The following is a 26,422-nucleotide window of genomic DNA, read 5'->3' on the forward strand; positions in this document are numbered from 1 at the left end:
GCTTGCAATTCTTCAACACAGTTTTTGCAGAACATGACGCACAGTTTCCTACAGTACACACTTAACTCAAAAATAACATACCTTATCATTGGGAAAACACTTAATAAAAATGAAAAACACATCTGGAAATTGGAAATACTTATGCACACATCTGAAAACTCACCACCAATCAGTCTGACCTGTGACACTACAAATAGCGCTTAGGTGAGACGTTTAAGTCAATTCTGCAATCATGGAGGTGATAAGACCCAGAGACAGAGAAAGACAAAGACAGATACGCCACCCCACAGTGGGTAGTACTGTCAAGTGCAGTATTATTCTGATGTTACTGTACCATGGATGTAATCTGCAGTACTGTAAACACTTGTTCTTTCACTGTTTTGATTTGTGTTTTGAATTTGAACTGGACAGTACTCTGTCTCTCTTTAGGTATTTGTATGAAATTTCTATTTCTTTGTTGAAAACAAACAAACAAAGAAACAAACAACAGGGAAAAACACGTTTGTTGCTAAATACTATAACTTTCACCTCTTGTTTGAGAAAAGGTAAATTAAAAGATTTTGACTTCAGTGTTTTGTGTAAAACACATCAGTGTGTTGCTGTTGATTTGAAAGTGTTTCACAATGGTGTGTGTGTGTGTGTGTGTGTGTGTGTGTGTGTGTGTGTGTGTGTGTGTGTGTGTGTGTGTGTGTGTGTGTGTGTGTTGTGAGAATATGAGGCACCCTTTCAGAAAATGTAACTCAAGAAAAGCTGTTAGACATCCATTTAACGACGTCCTACGACCTCTAGTGGCCAATTGTTGTATTACTGTTGTATAAACTTTTTGTTCTGAACCTTATTTAATCTTTATTTTATTTTTCAAAAAAAAGGCTACTTTTTTTACTTGTTAATCTTGTTTTTCATTTTAAACAACAATGAACACATTTTCTGTGAATTCTGGAGCATTTGTACAAACTGAGTAATTTCAAGGCCTGAGTTTAGTCTGTGAGCCGTTAAAGTGGACCACAGGGACCAGAGCCAGACATAGGGCACCAGAACACAGCCGTGGTGCATGCTGGGACTTGAAGGAGACAGATTTCTGTGTTTAATGACATCACAAAGGCCTTGTGTGGTGTGGAAGCTTGCACAGACCATCAGCTCTGCCATTGGAGGGGAGAGTTTCCTTTAACAGTCCTGAGGCTGTGATTGGTGCAGACTGCACACAGAAAACCCAGGTGCCCTTTGACCTCTGCTGTGTTTGTCTGTGTCTCTGTCGGGATGTCTGAGGGAGACTCGGCGGGAGTTAAACTGGTGTCGGTGGACTTTGAGGTTTTCGGTTATGTTCAGGGTCTGTATGAGTCGCCTTCGTGTGTCGTGGCTGTAAAATGATCTGCTGCTTATTTTAGCCACAAGCGTCTGTCTGCTGCTCAACTGAAGCTTTCAAACACACACAAACACATTATTTTAGCTTTTCACCCACAAAATCAAGTAGTTTATACTCAAAAAGAACAACAGACACCGAGGATATACGTCAGAAATAAAATAAAAAGCAACAATTATTATTATTATTATTATTATTATTATTATTATTATTATTAGGGCTTTGAGAAATGTGCCTGCTGCTTTAAATGGAAATGGCTGCTGTTGGCCACGCCCCCTCTCCAAATTTATTAGCAGAATCAGTGTAATAGCAGAACAGCTCAGTGGGCGTGTCTCACAGAGCACACACCTTCTCAGTGGGCGTGTCACCATGCACATGGTCCCAGTTAGCCCCACAACCTGCCCTGAATAAGCAAAGTGCGCAACACATCTGCACATGTGTGGGTCAAACGGGGGCTACCAAACTCACACCGCTGCCATTGAATTTCATGACAGGTGCACATTGTGCCGTTTTCAAATGCTCGAATGGAATTTATAGGCTTGAAAGTTGGCTGAAAACACACGATTGCAAAGCTCCGCCGAGTCCACACAAAGACGGAAAGAAGAAGAAATGTGGTCGTAAACCTCCGTTCATTCTACACAATTTCCCCACAGAAAAGATCCAGACAGACGTAAAAGACGGACTAAAATTGTACGTTTTTTGCACATTTATTCTGTCAACATCCTGAAACTGACGTTTTCGTGCATCGGCTTATGACTGTAATGTTGCGTCATCAATGACGTGGTGTGTAATATTGTAATACAGTGATCCCTCGTTTATCGCGGGAGTTATGTTCTAAAAATAACCTGCAATATGCGAAATTCGCAAAGTAGTCAGCATTATTTTTTTTTACAATTATTATAGACATTTTAAGGCTGTAAAACTCCTCACTACACACTTTATACACTTTTCTCAATCAGGCATGAACATTTTCTCACTTTTCTCTTGTGTGTAAACACTCTCAAAGTTCAAACCTGAGTAGAAAAATAAGACCAACCTGTTTTCAGGCCCAAACATTTGTTTGAGAAATAAAAATAGAACGTTTTCCTATAAATAATTATGATGGCTTTTAGACGTAACAAATTTAATTTTAACAATCAACGTACGAGGTTGGACACATAAGAAATGATTAATAGTGACTGACCAGTATTTCATAGTTCCTCTGATCGCGCCTCTTTATTGTGGCGTCGCTCCGCTGCAGGTGTCTTTTTCCACTGAGTCACACCTCGCTGCAGGTGTCTTTTTCCACTGAGTCACACCTCGCTGCAGGTGTCTTTTTCCACTGAGTCACACCTCGCTGCAGGTGTCTTTTTCCACTGAGTCACACCTCGCTGCAGGTGTCTTTTTCCACTGAGTCACACCTCGCTGCAGGTGTCTTTTTCCACTGAGTCACACCTCGCTGCAGGTGTCTTTTTCAGAGTGAAGAACACAGTTATGGGTAGTTGTTGGTGCTCTTTTTTTCTTCTGGACGAGAAGATTCTTATAAACAGACACGCAGAACACAATGTGCGTACTCTGCCTTCGCGGTGCCGCGACCGACTGCTTGATGAGGACGCGGAACACAATGTGCTGTAAAAAAAAAGCATGCAAAATTGGACTAAAAAATCCGCAAAACTGCGAGGCCACGAAAGGGGAACCGCGTTATAGCGAAGGACCACTGTATTGACATGTTCTATAAACAAACTGCATGAATGCACATGTCGTATGTCTGTTAACATCAAAACAAACGTGACACCAAAGAGGTTATATGTGAGACCCACCTTCATTGTCATTATTACGAAGCCGGCAGAATACTGGTTTCTAATCCCTGCTTAGCAAATATTCTGCAGTATCCACAGTTTCAGTCTCTGGACTTCGTCTAACCGTCTGTCAGTTGCCTTCAGTGGGTCAGAAATTTCTTTGTGTCCAACTATCAACAAGGACAGGTCATTTTCGACAGCAGCTCTCTCTTCCTCCTTTGTCGGCACTAACAGTAGTTTCTGTACCGATGCAGAGCACGCAAACACAGCCAGCTCTTCTTTCCGTTTCTCTCTCCTGCCGTACTCTGTCCTGGTTGTAACAGGCAATCCACAGAACTTACGGAAACGCTTTAAATCGTCAACTTTCCAGCAGTTGAAATTATCCAAATCACAGCACTCGCTGCTTTCCACCATCTTTGAATGTGGATTGGTAGCTGAAAAATGTAGCCTACCCATAATGCACTGCACAGCACGGATATGCACTTCACTTATTGGGCCAGATCCTGGCCTCTCTCTCCTAGTCTGTGATTGGTTGGCAGCCAAGACGTTGACATCAGCCCATGCGTCACCCTCAAGCTGATGTGGCGCAAGCGCTGCTCTCCTATTGGTCGTTTAGGAGAGGGAATTCCAGCGCTGCTCTCCTATTGGTCGTTTAGGAGAGGGAGTTCCAGCGCTGCTCTCCTATTGGTCGTTTAGGAGAGGGAGTTCCAGCGCTGCTCTCCTATTGGTCGTTTAGGAGAGGGAGTTCCAGCGCTGCTCTCCTATTGGTCGTTTAGGAGAGGGAGTTCCAGCGCTGCTCTCCTATTGGTCATTTAGGAGAGGGAGTTCCAGCGCTGCTCTCCTATTGGTCATTTAGGAGAGGGAGTTCCAGCGCTGCTCTCCTATTGGTCGTTTAGCAGTGGGAAATCTCATGCCAGAATGGAGGCCAGTATCCGGCTCAATTCATAGGCGGGCCGGTTGTCAGACTAGGTCCCAGTGGGCGTGCCTCACAGAATGTAGACTGACCCAAAGTGGAACTGCACTGCTGTGGTGATCCTCTTAGATGCCCCATCGACCGCTGCTGCCTATTGGTGCTGATGAGCAGTGGGGCCACCATCTTGGGCTGGTCAACCGACCCGCTCCACTCAGTGCTGTTCAACAGGCACAGCGCATTTAATCCATCATAACTCTCTGAATACTAAACTGATTTTTACATTATATTCCTATATAAAACATAACAATAGATATAGGTTATATATCAGAGAAAATGAAAATTTATAGAAATCAGAGTATCAATATAATTTAGATAGATAGAGTATCAATATTATCAATATGTTGTTGTTGTTGTTGTCGTCCATTCGGCAGCTCCCATTTTTGTTCGGGGTCACCACAGCGGATACAGCCAGATTCGCACTGGTATTTGGCACAAATTTTATGCCGGATGCCCTTCCCGATGCAACTCCAGTGTTGCCTGGAGAAACACACACAGCCGATGGTGTTCCGACGAGGTCTCCCATCCAAGTACTAACCAGATCCTGCACTGCTTAGCTTCTGAGATCTGATGGGATCAGACTGACACAGAGCAGACCGGCTGCATCAATATTATCAATATATCACAGAAAATTATATCATATAATCATATATGAGTATGAGTATGAGTATCATTCATATATATATATATATATATATATATATATATATATATATATATATATATATATAAAATAGATAAACGTTATACATCGGAGAATAGCACAATATATATCAATTATATAGAGAGTATCAATATCATTCATAATTTGAAATATATATTAGATAAAAGTTGGATATCAGAGAAAATTACAATACATATAAATCAAATAGAGAGTATTAATATAAAAAAGTTATATATCAAAAAATTATAATATATATAAATAATATAGCATATCAATATACATTTGTATGCAAAAGTTTGGACCCCCCTGATGATTTCCATGATTTTCCTTTATAAATCACTGGTTGTCTGGCTCAGCAATTTCAGTTAAATATCTCATATAGCAGACAAACACAGTGATATTTGAGAAGTGAAATGAAGTTTATAGGATTTACAGAAAGTGTGCAATAATTATTTAAACAAAATTAGGCAGGTGCATAAATTTGGGCACCCCAACAGAAAAAAATACATCAGTATCTAGTAGATCCTCCTTTTGCAGAAATAACAGCCTCTAAACACTTCCTATTGCTTCCAATGACAGTCTGGATTCTGGTTGAAGGTATTTTGGTCCATTCTTCTTTACAAAACATCTCAGGTTTGTTGGTTTCTGAGCATGGACAGCCCGCTTAAAATCACACCACAGATTTTCAATAATATTCAGGTCTGGGGACTGAGATGTCCATTCCAAAACATTGGACTTGTTCCTCTGTATGAATGTCTTAGTAGATTTTGAGCAGTGTTTAGGGTCGTTGCCTAGTTGTTCCTCTGCATTACAGCATCATACAGCATCTCTTTGTACAAAGTGCGCTGTATAGTTGAACGATGCACAGAGACACTATCTGCAGCAAGATCATGTTGTAGGTCTTTAGAGCAGGTCTGTGGGTTGACTATGACTGTTCTCACCATCTGTGACTTCAGCTTATCTGCTTTCAGATAAAAACAATCTTTGTTTTCAGGTCATTTGAGAGTTGTTTAGAGGCTCCCATGTTGCCACTCATTAGAAGAGATGCAAAGAGGGGAAACATTTGCAAATGGTGATTGGATTTACCTGTGTAAGGAGGTCAAGGGTCAATGAGCTTACCAAACCAATTTTTATGTTCCAATAATTAGTGCTAAATGTATTCAAATCAATAAAATGACAAGGGTGCCCAAATTTATACTCCTGCCTAATTTTGTTTAAATAATTATTGCACACTTTTTGTAAATCCTATAAAGTTCATTTCACTTCTTAAATATCACTGTTTGTCTGCTATATGATATATTTAACTGACATTTCAGATCCAGACAACCAATGATTTCTAAAGAAGAATCATGCAAATTATAAGGGGTGACCAAACTTTTACATACAACTGTACTTCAGGTCAGAGAGAGAAAGAGAGAGTTCCAAGACTGCACCAAGCAGAGAGAGAATAAAATGTAAATGTAAATTGTCAAATTAACACAAGAACATGACGTCCCGCCCCAAACCATATTTACACATGTACAAAGTTGCTTGTGAAAGTTTTCCAGCTCAAAGCCCTGACAGAGGGACTGTACATACACAGAGCTCTGTGCAGCTCTCAGCACCTTATAATAATCATAATAATACATTATATTTATATGGCGCTTTACACAGTGCTAAAAGACACTTTATAGAACGGAGAAAATAACAAAGAACAAAGCAACTTTATTATAGAAAGATTAAAAATAAACAAGAATATAAAATCAAACCTTCACTCTGCCTTATGATGGAATCACCACGATGACCGCTCCAACATGCCGGCCGCATTTCTTGCGCCTCAACAACCAATGCAGTAGCCCGACAACCGGCCCGGTTATGAATTGGGCCCACTTGGGCTGGATACCAGCCTCCATTTTGGAGTGAGATTTCCCACTCCTAAACGACCAATAGGAGAGCAGTGCTCGCGCCACACCCACATGAGGCTGACGCATGGGCTGACGTCAGCGTCTCGGCCGCCAACCAATCAAAGGCTGGGAGAGAGAGGCCAGGATCTGGCCCAATTCAGGGCCGGTTGTCGGGCTACTAAGGTGGCGTTGACTCTTTATAATGTCTGTGATCCTTTTAAAGACGGTGGCTGAAAGAAAACAAACAGTGATAAACATGGTTTAACTTGTAGGCTCAGACGCTTCCAGTTCTGCTGCCTGCACCCTCCTCTGCAAAACATGTTTCTTCCTCTCAGTATGCCAACACAGTGAGAGGTCTCCACCGTAACACACGAGGAGGTTCCTACCTGTAATGTGAATCTCACCAGCCCAACATACTGTCTGTGGAAGTAAATCTGTGCCATCAGAGTATGAATTTAAATTTTTAAGGTTGAACTATTTTCAGCATCAAAATCAGAGTTTGAAGTCAATTTTCTAAGGTTGAATTTGTTTAGCATCAAAATATTCAGCCTCAGAAACTTCAGCCTAAAAAAATTCAACCTCAAAACATAGAAACCCTGCTTTTCTGTTTTTTTAGGTTGACTTTTTTTAGTCTGATTTTTTTTTTTTTTTTTTTTTTTTTTTTTTTTGAGGTTGAAAATTTTTTTAGGTTGAATTTTTTTTTTTACAGGTTAAATTTTTTGAGGCTGAATATTTTGATGTTAAACTAATTCAACTTTAGAAATTGTCCGTAGTTACAGTCCTTGGTCCATAAATGGTTCCATCAACTTCAAAACCATTCATTCTCCGTCAGCCTGTCTCCCAACGGATGAGTGGGATCTTTTCCCGAGTAAGGGACGGCATGACATGTATTTCGTGTCCAGATCTGCTGCAATCCTAAACTTGATTCCAAACATGTCAGACTTGGATGTAACATACTCCAACCCCCCCCCCAACTTGAAATCAAATCAAATCAATTTTATTTATATAGCGCCAAATCACAACAAACAGTTGCCCCAAGGCGCTTTATATTGTAAGGCAAAAGCCATACAATAATTACAGAAAAACCCCAACGGTCAAAACGACCCCCTGTGAGCAAGCACTTGGCTACAGTGGGAAGGAAAAACTCCCTTTTAACAGGAAAAAACCTCCAGCAGAACCAGGCTCAGGGAGGGGCAGTCTTCTGCTGGGACTGGTTGGGGCTGAGGGAGAGAACCAGGAAAAAGACATGCTGTGGAAGAGAGCAGAGATCAATCACTAATGATTAAATGCAGAGTGGTGCATACAGAGCAAAAAGAGAAAGAAACACTCAGTGCATCATGGGAACCCCCCAGCAGTCTAAGTCTATAGCAGCATAACTAAGGGATGGTTCAGGGTCACCTGATCCTCTCTCCTTCTAGTCCCCGTCAGTACTCTAGCTGCAGCATTTTGAATTAACTGAAGGCTTTTCAGGGAAAAGAAAGTCTGTTTCTCAGGTGTTCTGTGAGTATGTGTGTGTGTGTGTGGGGGGGGGGGGGGGTGCTGGCAGGTGGCATGCTAAACTTTGGGTGGATTTTCACTGCAGACTAAAGTCCGCTCTCTGGGACTGCAGGTGTTAACACTGTGATATACTGAACATACTTCAACACTGTGATAAACATTGTTTAACACTGTGATAAAGTTGATTTAATGGTCTAACATGATGATTTAACACTGTGATAGAGATTATTTAACACTCTAATAGAGTTGATTTAACACTGTGACAGAAATTATTTAACACTCTAATGGAGTTGATTTAACCCTGATATAGTTAATTTAATGTTCTAACAGGGTGATTTAACACTGTGGTAGAGATTATTTAACACTCTAATAGAGTTGATTTAACACTGTGACCCTCTAATAGAATTAATTTAACACCATGACAGATATTTTTAACACTCTAATAGAGTTGATTTAATACTGATAGAGTTGGTTTAATGATCTAACAGGGATATTTAACACTGTGATAGATTATTTAACACTCTAATAGAATTGATTTAACACTGTGACAGAACTTATTTAACACTCTAATGGAGTTGATTTAACACTGATAAAGTTGATTTAGTGTTCTAGCATGGTGATTTAACACTGTGATAGAGATTATTTAACAGTAATGTAGTTTATTTAACACTGTGATAGAGATTATTTAACACTCTAATAGAGTTTATTTAACACTGTGATAGAGGTTATTTAAAACTGTAATGGAATCAATTTAACACTGATACAGTTGATGTCATGTTCTAACAGGCTGATTTAACACTGATAGATTATTTAACACTCTGATGTAGTTGATTTAACACTGTGATAGAGTTGAATTAATGTTCTAAGAGAGTGATTTGACACTGTGACAGAGATTATATAACACTCAGCCAGGGTAGATTTGACACTGATAGAGTTGATTTAATGGTCTAACTGGATGATTTAAGACTGATAGAGATTATTTAACACTCTGATGGAATTGATTTAACACTGTGTTAGAGTTGATTTAATGGTCTAAGAGAGTGATTAGATACTGATAGAGTTGATTTAATGGTCTAAGAGAGTGATTTGACACTGATAGAGTTGATTTAATGGTCTAACCGGATGATTTAAGACTGATAGAGATTATTTAACACTCTGATGGAATTGATTTAACACTGTGTTAGAGATGATTTAATGGTCTAAGAGAGTGATTTGACACTGTGACAGAGATTATATAACACTCAGCCAGGGTAGATTTGACACTGATAGAGTTGATTTAATGGTCTAACCGGATGATTTAAGACTGATAGAGATTATTTAACACTCTGATGGAATTGATTTAACACTGTGTTAGAGTTGATTTAATGGTCTAAGAGAGTGATTTGACACTGTGACAGAGATTATATAACACTCAGCTGAGGTAGATTTGACAATGTGATTTAACACTGTGATAGAGATTATATAACACTCAGCTGAGGTAGATTTGACAATGTGATTTAACACTGTGATAGAGATTATATAACACTCAGCTGAGGTAGATTTGACAATGTGATTTAACACTGTGATAGATATTATATAACACTCAGCTGAGGTAGATTTGACAATGTGATTTAACACTGTGATAGAGATTATATAACACTCAGCTGAGGTAGATTTGACAATCTGATTTAACACTGTGATTCTCTAACACTCACATGAAGTTGATTTAACACTGTGATAGAGTTCATTTAATGTTCTAACAGAGTATAACACGTATATAACACTGCTGGGGTAGATTTGAGACTCTGATAGAGTTGATTAAACACTGTTTGGAATGGGAACATCTTCACTCACTTCTGTGATCCAAAGACCTCATCAGTTCTTTCACGGATAGAAAAAATATCTTTATTTATTTTTCAATGTCTGTTGTTGTGACTGAAACTATGTTGTTGTTGTTTTTCTGTGTTTGTTTGTTGGACAGGAGTCTGCTTCAGGATGGTGAGTTCACTTCACTTAGATTTAAATTAAACTGGTTTAAATGTCCTGGAGTGTAAACAGGTTTATCAGTTTTAGAGTATTTATAGTTAGACTTCAGTCCCTCCTTCACGGGGCACAAACATATGCATCAGTCATTTCAGTGAAATAATATTTTTAATAAAAAAAAAAAACTCAAAAAGAATTAAAAGTAAACAATCTTCAATTTAAAAAACTTCACAACAAAATACAAACCAGGCTGACTGTTTGTTTGTTTGTTGCAGTACACAGAAAGGGAGGGGCTGCGTCTGGGCCTGGTTGGCTGGGTGAAGAACACCTTCAGAGGGACAGTGCAGGGTCAGATCCAGGGTCCGGCTGACATGGTGGAAGAGATGTGAGTCCACAGAAACAGAGACAAACGCCATCTCATAATAATAATGATAATAAATGGTAAATGGACTGCATTTACAGTTGGATGTAAAAGTTTGTGCCCCCCCCAATGATTTTCATGATTTTCCTTTATAAATCATTGGTTGTTTGGATCAGCAGTTTCAGTTAAATATATCATATAGCAGACAAACACAGTGATATTTGAGAAGTGAAATGAAGTTTCTACAACCCCTGGCAATAATTATGAAATCACCGGCCTCAGAGGATGTTCATTCAGTTGTTTAATTTTGTAGAAAAAAAGCAGATCACAGACATGACACAAAACTAAAGTCATTTCAAATGGCAACTTTCTGGCTTTAAGAAACACTATAAGAAATCAGGAAAAAAAATGGTGGCAGTCAGTAACGGTTACTTTTTTAGACCAAGCAGAGGAAAAAAAATATGGAATCACTCAATTCTGAGGAAAAAATTATGGAATCACCCTGTAAATTTTCATCCCCAAAACTAACACCTGCATCAAATCAGATCTGCTCGTTAGTCTGCATCTAAAAAGGAGTGAACACACCTTGGAGAGCTGTTGTACCAAGTGGACTGACATGAATCATGGCTCCAACATGAGAGATGTCAATTGAAACAAAGGAGAGGATTATCAAACTCTTAAAAGAGGGTAAATCATCACGCAATGTTGCAAAAGATGTTGGTTGTTCACAGTCAGCTGTGTCTAAACTCTGGACCAAATACAAACAACATGGGAAGGTTGTTAAAGGCAAACATACTGGTAGACCAAGGAAGACCTCAAAGCATCAAGACAGAAAACTTAAAGCAATATGTCTCAAAAATCAAAAATGCACAACAAAACAAATGAGGAACGAATGGGAGGAAACTGGAGTCAACGTCTGTGACCGAACTGTAAGAAACCGCCTAAAGGAAATGGGATTTACATACAGAAAAGCTAAACGAAAGCCATCATTAACACCTAAACAGAAAAAAACAAGCTTACAATGGGCTAAGGAAAAGCAATCGTGGACTGTGGATGACTGGATGAAAGTCATATTCAGTGATGAATCTTGAATCTGCATTGGGCAAGGTGATGATGCTGGAACTTTTGTTTGGTGCCGTTCCAATGAGATTTATAAAGATGACTGCCTGAAGAGAACATGTAAATTTCCACAGTCATTGATGATATGGGGCTGCATGTCAGGTAAAGGCACTGGGGAGATGGCTGTCATTACATCATCAATAAATGCACAAGTTTACGTTGATATTTTGGACACTTTTCTTATCCCATCAATTGAAAGGATGTTTGGGGATGATGAAATCATTTTTCAAGATGATAATGCATCTTGCCATAAAGCAAAAACTGTGAAAACATTCCTTGCAAAAAGACACATAGGATCAATGTCATGGCCTGCAAATAGTCCGGATCTTAATCCAATTGAAAATCTTTGGTGGAAGTTGAAGAAAATGGTCCATGACAAGGCTCCAACCTGCAACTGCCACAATTATTTTTCCTGATTTCTTATAGTGTTTCTTAAAGCCAGAAAGTTGCCATTTGAAATGACTTTAGTTTTGTGTCATGTCTGTGATCTGCTTTTTTTCTACAAAATTAAACAACTGAATGAACAACCTCCGAGGCCGGTGATTCCATCATTTTGCCAGGGGTTGTAGGATTTACAGAAAGTGTGCAATAATTCTTTAAACAAAATTAGACAGGAGCATAAATTTGGACACCCTTGTCATTTTATTGATTTGAATACATTTAACACCAATTATTGGAACACAAAATTGGTTTCTTAAGCTCACTGACCAGAACCAATGAGCAAGTATGAATACAGATAGATGTGGTGCAGATTGAAAGGGTTGATGAAAATAAATAAATTCCTTGGGGTAATAATAGATGAGAAAATCAGTTGGAAACCACACTTCAAATACATACAAACCAAAGTACCAAGAAGCATTTCATTGTCTTACTGTATTTCAACTACTGTGTAGAAATTTGGGGTAATAACTATATTATGGTCACATGCTGCCATCCAAGCAACGTCTTTTTCAGGGACGTCCCTGCTTATTTCAGCAAGACAATGCCAAGCCACATTCTGCACGTGTTCCAACAGCGTGGCTTCGTAGTAAAAGAGTGCAGGTACTAGACTGGCCTGCCTGCAGTCCAGACCTGTCGCCCATTGAAAATGTGTGGCGCATTATGAAGCGCAAAATACGACAACGGAGACCCCGAACTGTTGGACAATTGAAGTCGTACATCAAGCAAGAATGGGAAAGAATTCCACCTACAAAGCTTCAACAATTAGTGTCCTCAGTTCCCAAACACTTATTGAGTGTTGTTGGTGTAGGTGATGTAACACAGTGGGAAACATACCACTGTCCCAGCTTTTTAGAAACCTGTTGCAGGCATCCATTTCAAAATGAGCAAATATTTGCACAAAAACAATAAAGTTTATCAGTTTGAACATTAAATATCTTGTCTTTGTGGTGTATTCAATTGAATATAGGTTGAAGAGGATTTGAAAATCATTGTATTCTGTTTTTATTTACATTTGACACAACGTCCCAACTTCACTGGAATCGGGGTTGTATGTTAAAGTCTCCACAAACAAACAAAAGCTTAGTGTTTTTAACTGAGCTGTACGTCTCACTCAGTTTCTCCACAAAAATGTTCATATTCAACCAGGAACTCTGTAAATACAACTTATAATTATGTTTTTTGATTTTTTCACAAATAATCTCCACAGTAACACACTCCATAACACCATCCAAAGAAAATGACATATTCACAACAGTTTCACAGTAATGATTTGATCCGACATAAAGAGCAACATCACCACCTCGTTTGTTTGCCTTATTTCTGGCAAAAATAAATAAATAAATAAATCAGAACCCTCAAGCTGGACAGAATCAACATACTCTTCTTTTAACCACGTCTCAGTAACTGCAATAACTGAAAAATTGTTGTGTGGGCCGCTGAAGAGGAGGTACTGCTGGCCCACCACCAGAGGGCGCCCTGCCTGAAGTGCGGGCTTCAGGCACGAGAGGGCGCAGCCGCCTCGAGGAAGCAGCCGGGATCCTAACCGCCAGTTCATCGTTGAAGTGGATGCCTCTGACTCAGGGATAGGAGCCGTGCTGTCCCAGAGCAGGGAGTCCGATAAGGTCCTCCACCCCTGTGCCTATTTTTCCCGCAGGTTGACCCCGGCAGAGCGGAACTATGACGTGGGCAATCGGGAACTCGTTGTGGTGAAAGAGGCTCTTGAGGAGTGGAGACACCTGTTGGAGGGAGCTGCGGTGCCATTTACGGTTTTCACGGACCATCGGAACCTGGAGTACATCCAGACCGCCAAGCGTCTGAACCCCAGGCAAGCCCAGTGATCACTTCTCTTCGGGCGTTTTGACTTCCAGATCACCTACCGCCCCGGGACCAAGAACCAAAGATCTGACGCCTTGTCCCAGGTTCATGAAGAGGAAGTCAAAGCGGAGCTGTCAGATCCTCCGGAACCTATCATCCCCGAGTCCACTATCATGCCACCCTCACCTGGGACGTGGAGAAGACCGTCCAGGAGGCCCTGGCACGGAGCCCGGACGCGGGGACCGGCCCGAAGAATCGACTATACGTCCCACCAGAAGCCAGAGCTGCAGTCCTGGACTTCTGTCACGGTTCCAAGCTCTCCTGTCACCCAGGGGTGCGAAGAACCGTGGCAGTGGTCCGGCAGCGTTTCTGGTGGACGTCCATGGAGGCCGACGTCCGGGAGTACGTCCAGGCCTGTACCACCTGTGCCACAGGCAAGGCTGACCATAAAAAGACCCAGGGACTCCTCCAGCCACTTCCGGTGCCTCATCGCCCCTGGTCACACATCGGCCTGGACTTTGTCACGGGGCTCCCGCCATCCCAGGGCATGACCACCATCCTCACGACAGTGGACCGATTCTCCAAGGTGGCCCACTTTGTGGCCCTCCCGAAGCTCCCAACAGCCCAGGAGACCGCAGACCTCCTGGTCCATCACATTGTACGTCTGCATGGGATACCAACTGACATTGTCTCAGATCATGGTCCTCAGTTCTCCTCTCAAGTCTGGAGGAGTTTCTGCAGAGAACTGGGGGCCACCGTGAGCCTCTCGTCCGGGTACCACCCACAGATGAACGGACAGGCAGAGCGGGTGAACCAGGAGCTAGAACAGGCCCTCCGCTGCGTGACCTCCGTGCACCCGGCGGCCTGGAGTAACCATCTGGCCTGGATCGAGTACGCTCATAATAGCCAAGTGCCCTCTGCTACCGGCCTCTCCCCATTTGAGGTGTGTTTGGGGTACCAGCCCCCATTGTTTTCAATGGTGGAGGGAGAGGTCGGTGCCCCTTCGGTCCAGGCCCACCTACGAGGATGCTGTCGGGTGTGGCGCACCGCCCGCTCTGCTCTGCTGAAGGCCCGGGCGAGGGCCAAGGCCCATGCAGACTGCCGGCGTTCCCCGGCCCCTGCATACCAGCCCGGGCAGGAGGTGTGGCTTTCAACAAAGGACATCACCTTACAAGCGGACACCCCTAAGTTGAAGGAACAATACATTGGACCGTTCAAGATCTTCAAGATCCTCAGCCCAGCCGCAGTGAAGCTACAGCTCCCAGCTTCACTGTGGATTCACCCGGTACTTCATGTCTCACGGATCAATCCATGCCACACCTCGCCCCTCTGCACCCCCGGACCGGCGCCGCCTCCTGCCCGGATCATCGACGGGGAGCCTGCTTGGACGGTTCACAGGCTCCTGGACGTCCGTCGAAAGGGCCGGGGGTTCCAGTATTTGGTGGACTGGGAGGGGTATGGACCCGAAGAATGCTCCTGGGTGAAGAGGAGCTTCATCCTGGACCCGGCCCTCCTGGCCGACTTCTACACACGACATCCCGACAAGCCTGGTCGGGCGCCAGGAGGCGCCCGTTGAGGGGGGGGTCCTGTTGTGTGGGCCGCTGAAGAGGAGGTACTGCTGGCCCACCACCAGAGGGCGCCCTGCCTGAAGTGCTGGCTTTAGGCACGAGAGGGCGCAGCCGCCTCGAGGAAGCAGCCGGGAGTGGCAGGTGCCACTCATCATCTCATCATTTCATCCATCCATAAAAGCCAGACAGCAACGCCACCTCTCTGCGGAGATATCGTTCTACCCGTCAGGTAAAACTCAGCTGTTTTTTTCTGTGCCGAACGCACGTGTTTATTCTCTGAGTTTTGCAGGAGTACCTGTTAACTACTTTCAGCTGGGAGCTGGGTTTGTGGTTTGTAGAGGAGTGACGTTCTTCACCCCTCACTCCAAACCAGATAAGTAGCACTTTCAGGCTCTGCACGAACTGTGTTCCTGTGTAGGAGGTGGAGATTTTCCTACAGAAAGAAACTGACTGTTTGCTGACTGTTTTGCTGGGTGCACACTCACCCACCATAAGCTGTTTCTGCTTCCTGCCAGCAGTACCAGGTCTGACAGCTGGAGACGGTGGCCACCTGGGGATTCAGGACTTGGTGGCTCCAGTGTGCTCCAGATCTGTTGGCAGTGGAAATCGTGTGGGACCCAACTCTTCTCTGGACAGACGTCTTCTATCCTCGAGCCTGCCCACATGTCACCTTTGTATATTGACTGAATTCTAAATCTGTGATTGTCTGTATTCCGTTGTGCACATTCACAACAGTAAATTGTTATCTTTTGGTTCATCCATTGTCCGTTCATTTACGCCCCCTGTTGTGGGTCCGTGTCACTACACTTTCCCAACAAAAATATTTATTAGCAATTTTCAAACAGTCCTGGATTTTAGAAAAAATTCATAGAAAGGCTTCTACTGTTAAAGTGCATAATAGAAAATGCACTATTTGTTCTTCAGTAAAATAATTACAGTGATGATTTCTATTTTTGAGGAAGAAAAGGTCTGGATCATGATTATTTTCAATGTTGTGAAATCTGTGTTTGGTGTCATAAAATTTTTTTAGACTGAGCTCCTGTGTAGGAGTGAATGTTGAAAATTCAGTTGCCATCCCAAAAGAAATGTAATCCACAATCCCCCCCCCAAAAAAGTAGTTAATTAAAAACTGACTTCATGATGTAAGCCTAAACATGAGACAAAAATTCTCCAGATTTGTCCCTTAAAGGGTGAACATCCTTAGTCAAAGTGTTCTGACTCAAATTTCTGATACACAGACCTCCGGCATTTTCAGGTGCGTCTCTTAGTTTGATCAAATCCTTACAATTTTTGACCCAGACTGAATGAATTTTTCCATTTTCTAAGTAGTCTGACTTTCCTGGCGATGTCCGCGTTACTCTTGGTGAGATGCTTATTTCTGTAGATGTTTGTGTCTTTCAACTTCTTTCCCTGTTTAAGTAATTCAGTTTTACGCCTTCTGCTCGCGAAGCGGATGATGATTCCCCAAGTGGATGTCTTATCCCGGGTCAGCAGAGTGTGACAGACTTTGATGTTTTCCTTATTAATAACAATGTGTCTGCTATAAAGGGAAGCGGTTACCTGTTCCTCTGCAGTTTCTTCGTGTCCACCATCATCAGAACTAACTCCTGCTCCAGCATGTCAATAGTTCCTTGGTTTAATTTTTAGTCCAGAGATGATGACATCATTCATGCATGAATACTGTTCCAGGTCAGACACCCAATTTTCCAGATGGAGAATTTTTTGTTCTTGTTCAGAGTTCTGACATTTTAACTGTTTAATTTCTCCCAGTAGTTCTGTAATGATGTGATTTTGCTTTGTTAAAGAAACCTTTTCTGTGGACAACATATTCATGGACTCCTTTAATTCTTCCATATCTTTTTGAAGAGTTTTTAAGGCCATACTGCTTTCTGGACGTAGTAGGTCTAGATTTAATATGAATCACACTACTATAAATCCAGAGAAGCCACACAGAAGCTGTGGTCGTGGATGCTGCAGCTGCTGTTACCGCGGGCCGGTTTGGCAAACTCTGATGTAGCCGCGGGCTGAGTTGATGATGGCCTCCGACGCCCCTCGGCGGTGTCGGAGGCCATCATCAATCTGTTCACCAAATTTCATTGAAATCCGTTCATTACATTTTAAGTTATCCTGCTCACATACAAACAAACAAACAAATGCAGATGAAAACATTGTCTTGTAGGTGGCCAGAAATGTCCTTGAATTTTACACTGCAGAATATGAACTGGACATTTTCTGCCCCCTACTGGTCATATGAAGACAATATCTTTTAACAGCCCTTCCTGGTTGCTGTTGTTTTGGAACAAAGGGTGAATTTTTATCACATTTGATTGACGTTATTTTGTGTGACACAAAAAGTTTAATAAAACAAACATTCTGAGCTTAAATTAAGTCAAACTTATTTTCACTATTTTAAATATTAATCATTTGATTTGTTCTGACACATTTTTTGTCCTATTTCCTCATTTTGCACTGAAGACGTGGAAAATGATGTTTTTAAACTTTTAATGGCAACGCGGATCTTGTTTTTTTTTTTTTACTTTTGTTGGAGATGATTTGATGAACAATCTGAGATTATAAAAAAGAGTTAGAGTGAAAATGCTACAAAATAAAAGTTTTTATTGGCTGATAAAAACAGACCGTGAACTATTTTTATAGTTTACACACAAACTTTCTCTGTTTCCGTCCTTTGTGCTGGAGGTCACCAGGGTCAGCTCGGCCTGTTGATGCCACTGTCTGTATGACCTCACTTCCTGTGGGTCCTGGGAAACAGGAAACAGTTTCATGGGTTTAAAAAATAGTGAGGAGGAGCAGAGGAAAGGGGACAGATTACCCTCATTTTACATTTTCTACTGCAAAATTACGCCCAGACAAAATGTGTTTCTAAGTCAAGAAAATGTAAATAATCAGTGTTTAAGGCAGGGGTGGGATTCAAACCTGAAACCAATGAATCCCACCCCTGCCACATTTCTCCATGTAATGTGGAGTTGCATCAGGAAGGGCATCCGGCGTAAAACCTGTGCCAATTCAACACGCAGATCCACTTTGGATTTGCTGTAGCGACCCCGAGTGCAAACAAGGGAGCAGCCGAAGAGACTTACTATTTTATTAGAAAGATACATCCAGTTCTGTGGTTCTCGGTTTTCATCACCAGGGGGTAGTGTTAGTTTTCCCACCGAGGAAAAAAATATTTTAGAACTCATGACAGAGCAGAGGAAGTGAGGAAGGGAGTGAGGGAGAAAACTAAGGAAGGAAGGGAGGGAGGGAGGAATAAGTGATAAGTAATGGAAAGAAGAATGAGAGTATAGGAGAAGGAGAGAGAATGAAGGGATGAAAGAAAGAACAAACAAATTGAGAGGGATGCTGGAAAGGGAGGCAGGAGGAAGAGAGGGAGGGAGGGAGGGTAAGCAGAGAAAAGAAATATAGGGAGGGAGGGAAGGAATGCAAGGGAATGGAGAAAGTAAGAGGAAGAACAAAACAGATGAGAGAAGGGAGGAATGTGGAGAAAGAAAAGGAAAAAGAATGATGTGGACAAAAGGAGAAGTGAAAAATATTTAATTTCACTTTGACATCTGATTTAATATTTGACAAAAGTGGCGATGAGTTTGATTGGAGAAGAAACCAATGAATTTATACTGTGTGTGAGGGAGGATGAAGGAAATGGAGTCAACGGCGCTGCTAGGAAGTGAACGAGTGGGCGGTTTCTAATTTTTCTACCAATATAAACATTTTTCTGAGCGAGAGACAAAGGAAAGAAGGAATAAAGAAAATGAAGGAATAAAGGCGGGAAGGCAGAAATGTAGGAATAAAGACGGAAAGGCAGAAATGTAGGAATAAAGACGGAAAGGCAGAAATGTAGGAATAACGGCGGGAAGGTGTAAATGGAGGAATAAAGACGGAAAGGCTGAAATGTAGGAAAAAAGACGGAAAGGCAGAAATGTAAGAATAAAGGCGGAAAGGCAGAAATGTAGGAAAAAAGACGGAAAGGCAGAAATGTAAGAATAAAGGCGGAAAGGCAGAAATGTAGGAATAAAGACGGAAAGGCTGAAATGTAGGAATAACGGCGGGAAGGCGGAAGTGTAGGAATAAAGACAAGAAGGCAGAAATGTAGGAATAAAGACGGGAAGGCAGAAATGTAGGAATAAAGACAGGAAGGCAGAAATGTAGGAATAACGGCGAGAAGGCGGAAGTGTAGGAATAAAGACGAGAAGGCGGAAATGTAGGAATAAAGACAGGAAGGCAGAAATGTAGGAATAACGGCGGGAAGGCGTAAATGTAGGAATAAAGACGGAAAGGCTGAAATGTATGAATAATGGCGGGAAGGCATAAATGTAGGAATAAAGACGGAAAGGCTAAATGTAGGAATAAAGACGGAAAGGCAGAAATGTAGGAATAAAGGCGGAAAGGCGGAAGTGTAGGAATAAAGACTGAAAGGTGGAAATGTAGGAATAAAGGCAGGAAGGCATAAATGTAGGAATAAAGACGGAAAGGCAGAAATGTAGGAATAAAGGCGGAAAGGTGGAAGTGTAGGAATAAAGACAAGAAGGTGGAAATGTAGGAATAAAGATGGGAAGGCGGAAATGTAGGAATAAAGGCGGGATGGCAGAAATATAGGAAAGGCAGAAATGTATGAATAAAGACGGAAAGGTGGACATGTAGGAATAAAGGTGGGAAGGCGGAAATGTGGCAATAAAGATGAAAAGGTAGAAATGTAGGAAAGGCAGAAATGTATGAATAAAGGCGGGAAGGCAGACGTGGGAATAAAGGCAGAAGGGCAGAAATGCAGGAATAAAGACGGGAAGGCAGAAATATAGGAATAAAGACAAAAAGGCAGAAATGTAGGAATAAAGACGGAAAGGCTGAAATGTAGGAATAAAGATGGGAAGGTGGAAGTGCTGGAATAAAGACGGAAAGGCTGAAATGTAGGAATAAAGACAAAAAGGTGGAAATATAGGAATAAAGGCGGGAAGGCAGAACTGTGGGAATAAAGCGGGAAGGCGGAAATGTGGGAATAAAGGCGGGAAGGCAGAAATGTAGGAATAAAGACGGAAAGGCTGAAATGTAGGAATAAAGATGGGAAGGTGGAAGTGCTGGAATAAAGACGGAAAGGCGGAAATGTAGGAATAAAGACTGAAAGGTGGAAATGTAGGAATAAAGGCAGGAAGGCAGAACTGTGGGAATACAGGCGGGAAGGCAGAAATGTAGGAATAAAGACGGAAAGGCAGAACTGTGGGAATAAAGCAGGAAGGCAGAAATATGGGAATAAAGACAAGAAGGTGGAAATGTAGGAATAAAGACGGGAAGGCAGAAATGTAGGAATAAAGACGGAAAGGCAGAAATGTAGGAATAAAGACGGAAAGGCAGAAATGTAGGAATAAAGACGGAAAGGCAGAAATGTAGGAATAAAGACGGAAAGGCAGAAATGTAGGAATAAAGACAGAAAGGCGGAAATGTAGGAATAAAGACGGGAAGGCGGAAATGTAGGAATAAAGACAGAAAGGTGGAAATGTAGGAATAAAGGCGGGAAGGCGGAACTGTGGGAATAAAGCGGGAAGGCGGAAATGTGGGAATAAAGGCGGGAAGGCAGAAATGTAGGAATAAAGACGGAAAGGCAGAACTGTGGGAATAAAGCAGGAAGGCAGAAATATGGGAATAAAGGCGGGAAGGCAGAAATGTAGGAATAAAGACGGAAAGGCAGAAATGTAGGAATAAAGGCGGAAATGTAGGAATAAAGATGGAAAGGCTGAAATGTAGGAATAACGGCAGGAAGGCGGAAGTGTAGGAATAAAGACAAGAAGGCGGAAATGTAGGAATAAAGACAAGAAGGCGGAAACGTAGGAATAAAGACGCGAAGTCAGAAATGTAGGAATAAAGACAGGAAGGCAGAAATGTAGGAATAAAGATGGGAAGGCGGAAATGTAGGAATAAAGACAGAAAGGTGGAAATGTAGGAATAAAGGCAGGAAGGCAGAAATGTGGGAATAAAGGCTGGAAGGCAGAAATGTAGGAATAAAGATGTAAAGGCAGAAATATAGGGATAAAGGCGGGATGGCAGAAATGTAGGAAAGGCAGAAATGTATGAATAAAGATGGAAAGGTGGACATGTAAGAGTAAAGGCGGGAAGGAGGAAATGTAGGAATAAAGATGGAAAGGTAGAAATGTAGGAAAGGCAGAAATGTAGGACTAAAGACAGGAAGGCGGAAGGGTAGGAATAAAGACAGAAAGGCGGAAATGTAGGAATAAAGGCGGAATGCAGAACTGTGGGAATAAAGCGGGAAGGCAGAAATGTGGGAATAAAGACGAAAAGGCAGAAATGTAGGAATGAAGGCGAGAAGGCAGAAATGTAGGAATAAAGACAAAAAGGCTGAAATGTAGGAATAAAGATGGGAAGGTGGAAATGTAGATATAAAGACGGAAAGGCTGAAATGTAGGAATAAAGATGGGAAGGTGGAAATGTAGATATAAAGATGGAAAGGCAGAAATGTAGGAATAAAGATGGGAAGGTGGAAATGTAGATATAAAGACGGAAAGGCTGAAATGTAGGAATAAAGATGGGAAATGTGGAAATGTAGATATAAAGACGGAAAGGCTGAAATGTAGGAATAATGGCGGGAAGGCGGAAGTGTAGGAATAAAGACAGGAAGGTGGAAGTGTAGGAATAAAGACAGAAAGGTAGAAATGTAGGAAAGGCAGAAATGTATGATTAAAGATGGAAAGGCAGAAATGTATGAATAAAGGCGGGAAGGCAGACATGTGGGAATAAAGGCAGGAAGGCAGAAATGCAGGAATAAAGACGGGAAGGCGGAAATGTAGGAATAAAGACAAAAAGGCAGAAATGTAGGAATAATGGCGGGAAGGCGGAAATGTGGGAATAAAGACAGAAAGGTAGAAATGTAGGAAAGGCAGAAATGTATGATTAAAGATGGAAAGGCAGAAATGTATGAATAAAGGCGGGAAGGCAGACGTGGGAATAAAGGCAGAAGGGCAGAAATGCAGGAATAAAGACGGGAAGGCGGAAATGTAGGAATAAAGACAAAAAGGCAGAAATGTAGGAATAAAGACGGGAAGGCTGAAATGTAGGAAAAAAGACGGAAGGCAGAAATGTAAGAATAAAGGCGGAAAGGCAGAAATGTAGGAAAAAAGACGGAAAGGCAGAAATGTAAGAATAAAGGCGGAAAGGCAGAAATGTAGGAATAAAGACGGAAGGCTGAAATGTAGGAATAACGGCGGGAAGGCGGAAGTGTAGGAATAAAGACAAGAAGGCAGAAATGTAGGAATAAAGACGGGAAGGCAGAAATGTAGGAATAAAGACAGGAAGGCAGAAATGTAGGAATAACGGCGAGAAGGCGGAAGTGTAGGAATAAAGACGAGAAGGCGGAAATGTAGGAATAAAGACAGGAAGGCAGAAATGTAGGAATAACGGCGGGAAGGCGTAAATGTAGGAATAAAGACGGAAAGGCTGAAATGTATGAATAATGGCGGGAAGGCATAAATGTAGGAATAAAGACGGAAAGGCTAAAATGTAGGAATAAAGACGGAAAGGCAGAAATGTAGGAATAAAGGCGGAAAGGCGGAAGTGTAGGAATAAAGACTGAAAGGTGGAAATGTAGGAATAAAGGCAGGAAGGCATAAATGTAGGAATAAAGACGGAAAGGCAGAAATGTAGGAATAAAGGCGGAAAGGCGGAAGTGTAGGAATAAAGACAAGAAGGTGGAAATGTAGGAATAAAGATGGGAAGGCGGAAATGTAGGAATAAAGGCGGGATGGCAGAAATATAGGAAAGGCAGAAATGTATGAATAAAGACGGAAAGGTGGACATGTAGGAATAAAGGCGGGAAGGCGGAAATGTGGCAATAAAGATGGAAAGGTAGAAATGTAGGAAAGGCAGAAATGTATGAATAAAGGCGGGAAGGCAGATGTGGGAATAAAGGCAGAAGGGCAGAAATGCAGGAATAAAGACGGGAAGGCAGAAATATAGGAATAAAGACAAAAAGGCAGAAATGTAGGAATAAAGACGGAAAGGCTGAAATGTAGGAATAAAGATGGGAAGGTGGAAGTGCTGGAATAAAGACGGAAAGGCTGAAATGTAGGAATAAAGACAAAAAGGTGGAAATATAGGAATAAAGGCGGGAAGGCAGAACTGTGGGAATAAAGCGGGAAGGCGGAAATGTGGGAATAAAGGCGGGAAGGCAGAAATGTAGGAATAAAGACGGAAAGGCTGAAATGTAGGAATAAAGATGGGAAGGTGGAAGTGCTGGAATAAAGACGGAAAGGCGGAAATGTAGGAATAAAGACTGAAAGGTGGAAATGTAGGAATAAAGGCAGGAAGGCAGAACTGTGGGAATACAGGCGGGAAGGCAGAAATGTAGGAATAAAGACGGAAAGGCAGAACTGTGGGAATAAAGCAGGAAGGCAGAAATATGGGAATAAAGACAAGAAGGTGGAAATGTAGGAATAAAGACGGGAAGGCGGAAATGTAGGAATAAAGACGGAAAGGCAGAAATGTAGGAATAAAGACGGAAAGGCAGAAATGTAGGAATAAAGGCGGAAAGGCAGAAATGTAGGAATAAAGACGGAAAGGCAGAAATGTAGGAATAAAGACAGAAAGGCGGAAATGTAGGAATAAAGACGGGAAGGCGGAAATGTAGGAATAAAGACAGAAAGGTGGAAATGTAGGAATAAAGGCGGGAAGGCGGAACTGTGGGAATAAAGCGGGAAGGCGGAAATGTGGGAATAAAGGCGGGAAGGCAGAAATGTAGGAATAAAGACGGAAAGGCAGAACTGTGGGAATAAAGCAGGAAGGCAGAAATATGGGAATAAAGGCGGGAAGGCAGAAATGTAGGAATAAAGACGGAAAGGCAGAAATGTAGGAATAAAGGCGGAAATGTAGGAATAAAGATGGAAAGGCTGAAATGTAGGAATAACGGCGGGAAGGCGGAAGTGTAGGAATAAAGACAAGAAGGCGGAAATGTAGGAATAAAGACAAGAAGGCGGAAACGTAGGAATAAAGACGCGAAGTCAGAAATGTAGGAATAAAGACAGGAAGGCAGAAATGTAGGAATAAAGATGGGAAGGCGGAAATGTAGGAATAAAGACAGAAAGGTGGAAATGTAGGAATAAAGGCAGGAAGGCAGAAATGTGGGAATAAAGGCTGGAAGGCAGAAATGTAGGAATAAAGATGGAAAGGCAGAAATGTAGGGATAAAGGCGGGATGGCAGAAATGTAGGAAAGGCAGAAATGTATGAATAAAGATGGAAAGGTGGACATGTAAGAATAAAGGCGGGAAGGAGGAAATGTAGGAATAAAGATGGAAAGGTAGAAATGTAGGAAAGGCAGAAATGTAGGACTAAAGACGGGAAGGCGGAAGGGTAGGAATAAAGACAGAAAGGCGGAAATGTAGGAATAAAGGCGGGAATGCAGAACTGTGGGAATAAAGCGGGAAGGCAGAAATGTGGGAATAAAGACGAAAAGGCAGAAATGTAGGAATGAAGGCGAGAAGGCAGAAATGTAGGAATAAAGACAAAAAGGCTGAAATGTAGGAATAAAGATGGGAAGGTGGAAATGTAGATATAAAGACAGAAAGGCTGAAATGTAGGAATAAAGATGGGAAGGTGGAAATGTAGATATAAAGACGGAAAGGCAGAAATGTAGGAATAAAGATGGGAAGGTGGAAATGTAGATATAAAGACGGAAAGGCTGAAATGTAGGAATAAAGATGGGAAGGTGGAAATGTAGATATAAAGACGGAAAGGCTGAAATGTAGGAATAATGGCGGGAAGGCGGAAGTGTAGGAATAAAGACAGGAAGGCGGAAGTGTAGGAAAGGCAGAAATGTATGATTAAAGATGGAAAGGCAGAAATGTATGAATAAAGGCGGGAAGGCAGACATGTGGGAATAAAGGCAGAAGGGCAGAAATGCAGGAATAAAGACGGGAAGGCGGAAATGTAGGAATAAAGACAAAAAGGCAGAAATGTAGGAATAATGGCGGGAAGGCGGAAATGTGGGAATAAAGACAGAAAGGTAGAAATGTAGGAAAGGCAGAAATGTATGATTAAAGATGGAAAGGCAGAAATGTATGAATAAAGGCGGGAAGGCAGACGTGGGAATAAAGGCAGAAGGGCAGAAATGCAGGAATAAAGACGGGAAGGCGGAAATGTAGGAATAAAGACAAAAAGGCAGAAATGTAGGAATAAAGACGGGAAGGCAGAACTGTGGGAATAAAGCGGGAAGGCGGAAATGTGGGAATAAAGGCGGGAAGACAGAAATATAGGAATAAAAACAAAAAGGCAGAAATGTAGGAATAAAGGTGGCAAATCAAAAATGAAGGAATAAAGGCAGGAAGACAGAAGTGTAGGAATACAGACGGAAAGGCGGAAATGTAGGAATAAAGATGGGAAGGTGGAAATGTAGGAATAAAGACGGAAAGGCAGAAATGTAGGAATAAAAACAAAAACGCAGAAATGTAGGAATAAAGACAGGAAGGCGGAAATGTATAGGAATAGACAAAAAGGTAGAAATGAAGGAATAAAGGTGGCAAATCAAAAATGAAGGAATAAAGACAAAAAGGTAGAAATGTAGGAATAAAGATGGAAAGGCTGAAATGTAGGAATAACGGTGGGAAGGCGGAAGTGTAGGAATAAAGACAAGAAGGCGGAAATGTAGGAATAAAGACGGGAAGTCAGAAATGTAGGAATAAAGACAGGAAGGCAGAAATGTAGGAATAAAGATGGGAAGGCGGAAATGTAGGAATAAAGACAGAAAGGTGGAAATGTAGGAATAAAGGCAGGAAGGCAGAAATGTGGGAATAAAGGCTGGAAGGCAGAAATGTAGGAATAAAGATGGAAAGGCAGAAATGTAGGGATAAAGGCGGGATGGCAGAAATGTAGGAAAGGCAGAAATGTATGAATAAAGATGGAAAGGTGGACATGTAAGAATAAAGGCGGGAAGGAGGAAATGTGGCAATAAAGATGGAAAGGTAGAAATGTAGGAAAGGCAGAAATGTATGAAT

The 26,422-nt window shown here is 41.8% G+C and overlaps 1 protein-coding gene across 1 annotated transcript in view; it reads left to right on the forward strand.

The window, feature by feature from the left end:
- The first annotated feature begins 1,242 nt into the window (after window positions 1-1,242).
- The window catches only part of LOC117523448 (acylphosphatase-2-like), a 32,142-nt gene continuing 6,962 nt past the window's right edge, over window positions 1,243-26,422 (forward strand). Inside the window, exons 1-3 of the mRNA XM_034184987.1 lie at window positions 1,243-1,327; window positions 10,113-10,129; window positions 10,390-10,499. Of these exons, the coding sequence (XP_034040878.1) occupies window positions 1,258-1,327; window positions 10,113-10,129; window positions 10,390-10,499 (197 nt within the window). The 5' untranslated portion in view covers window positions 1,243-1,257. The remainder of the gene's footprint in view (window positions 1,328-10,112; window positions 10,130-10,389; window positions 10,500-26,422) is intronic.

The sequence above is a fragment of the Thalassophryne amazonica genome, chromosome 13 (assembly GCF_902500255.1).
Source record: "Thalassophryne amazonica chromosome 13, fThaAma1.1, whole genome shotgun sequence".
Lineage (NCBI taxonomy): Eukaryota > Metazoa > Chordata > Actinopteri > Batrachoidiformes > Batrachoididae > Thalassophryne > Thalassophryne amazonica.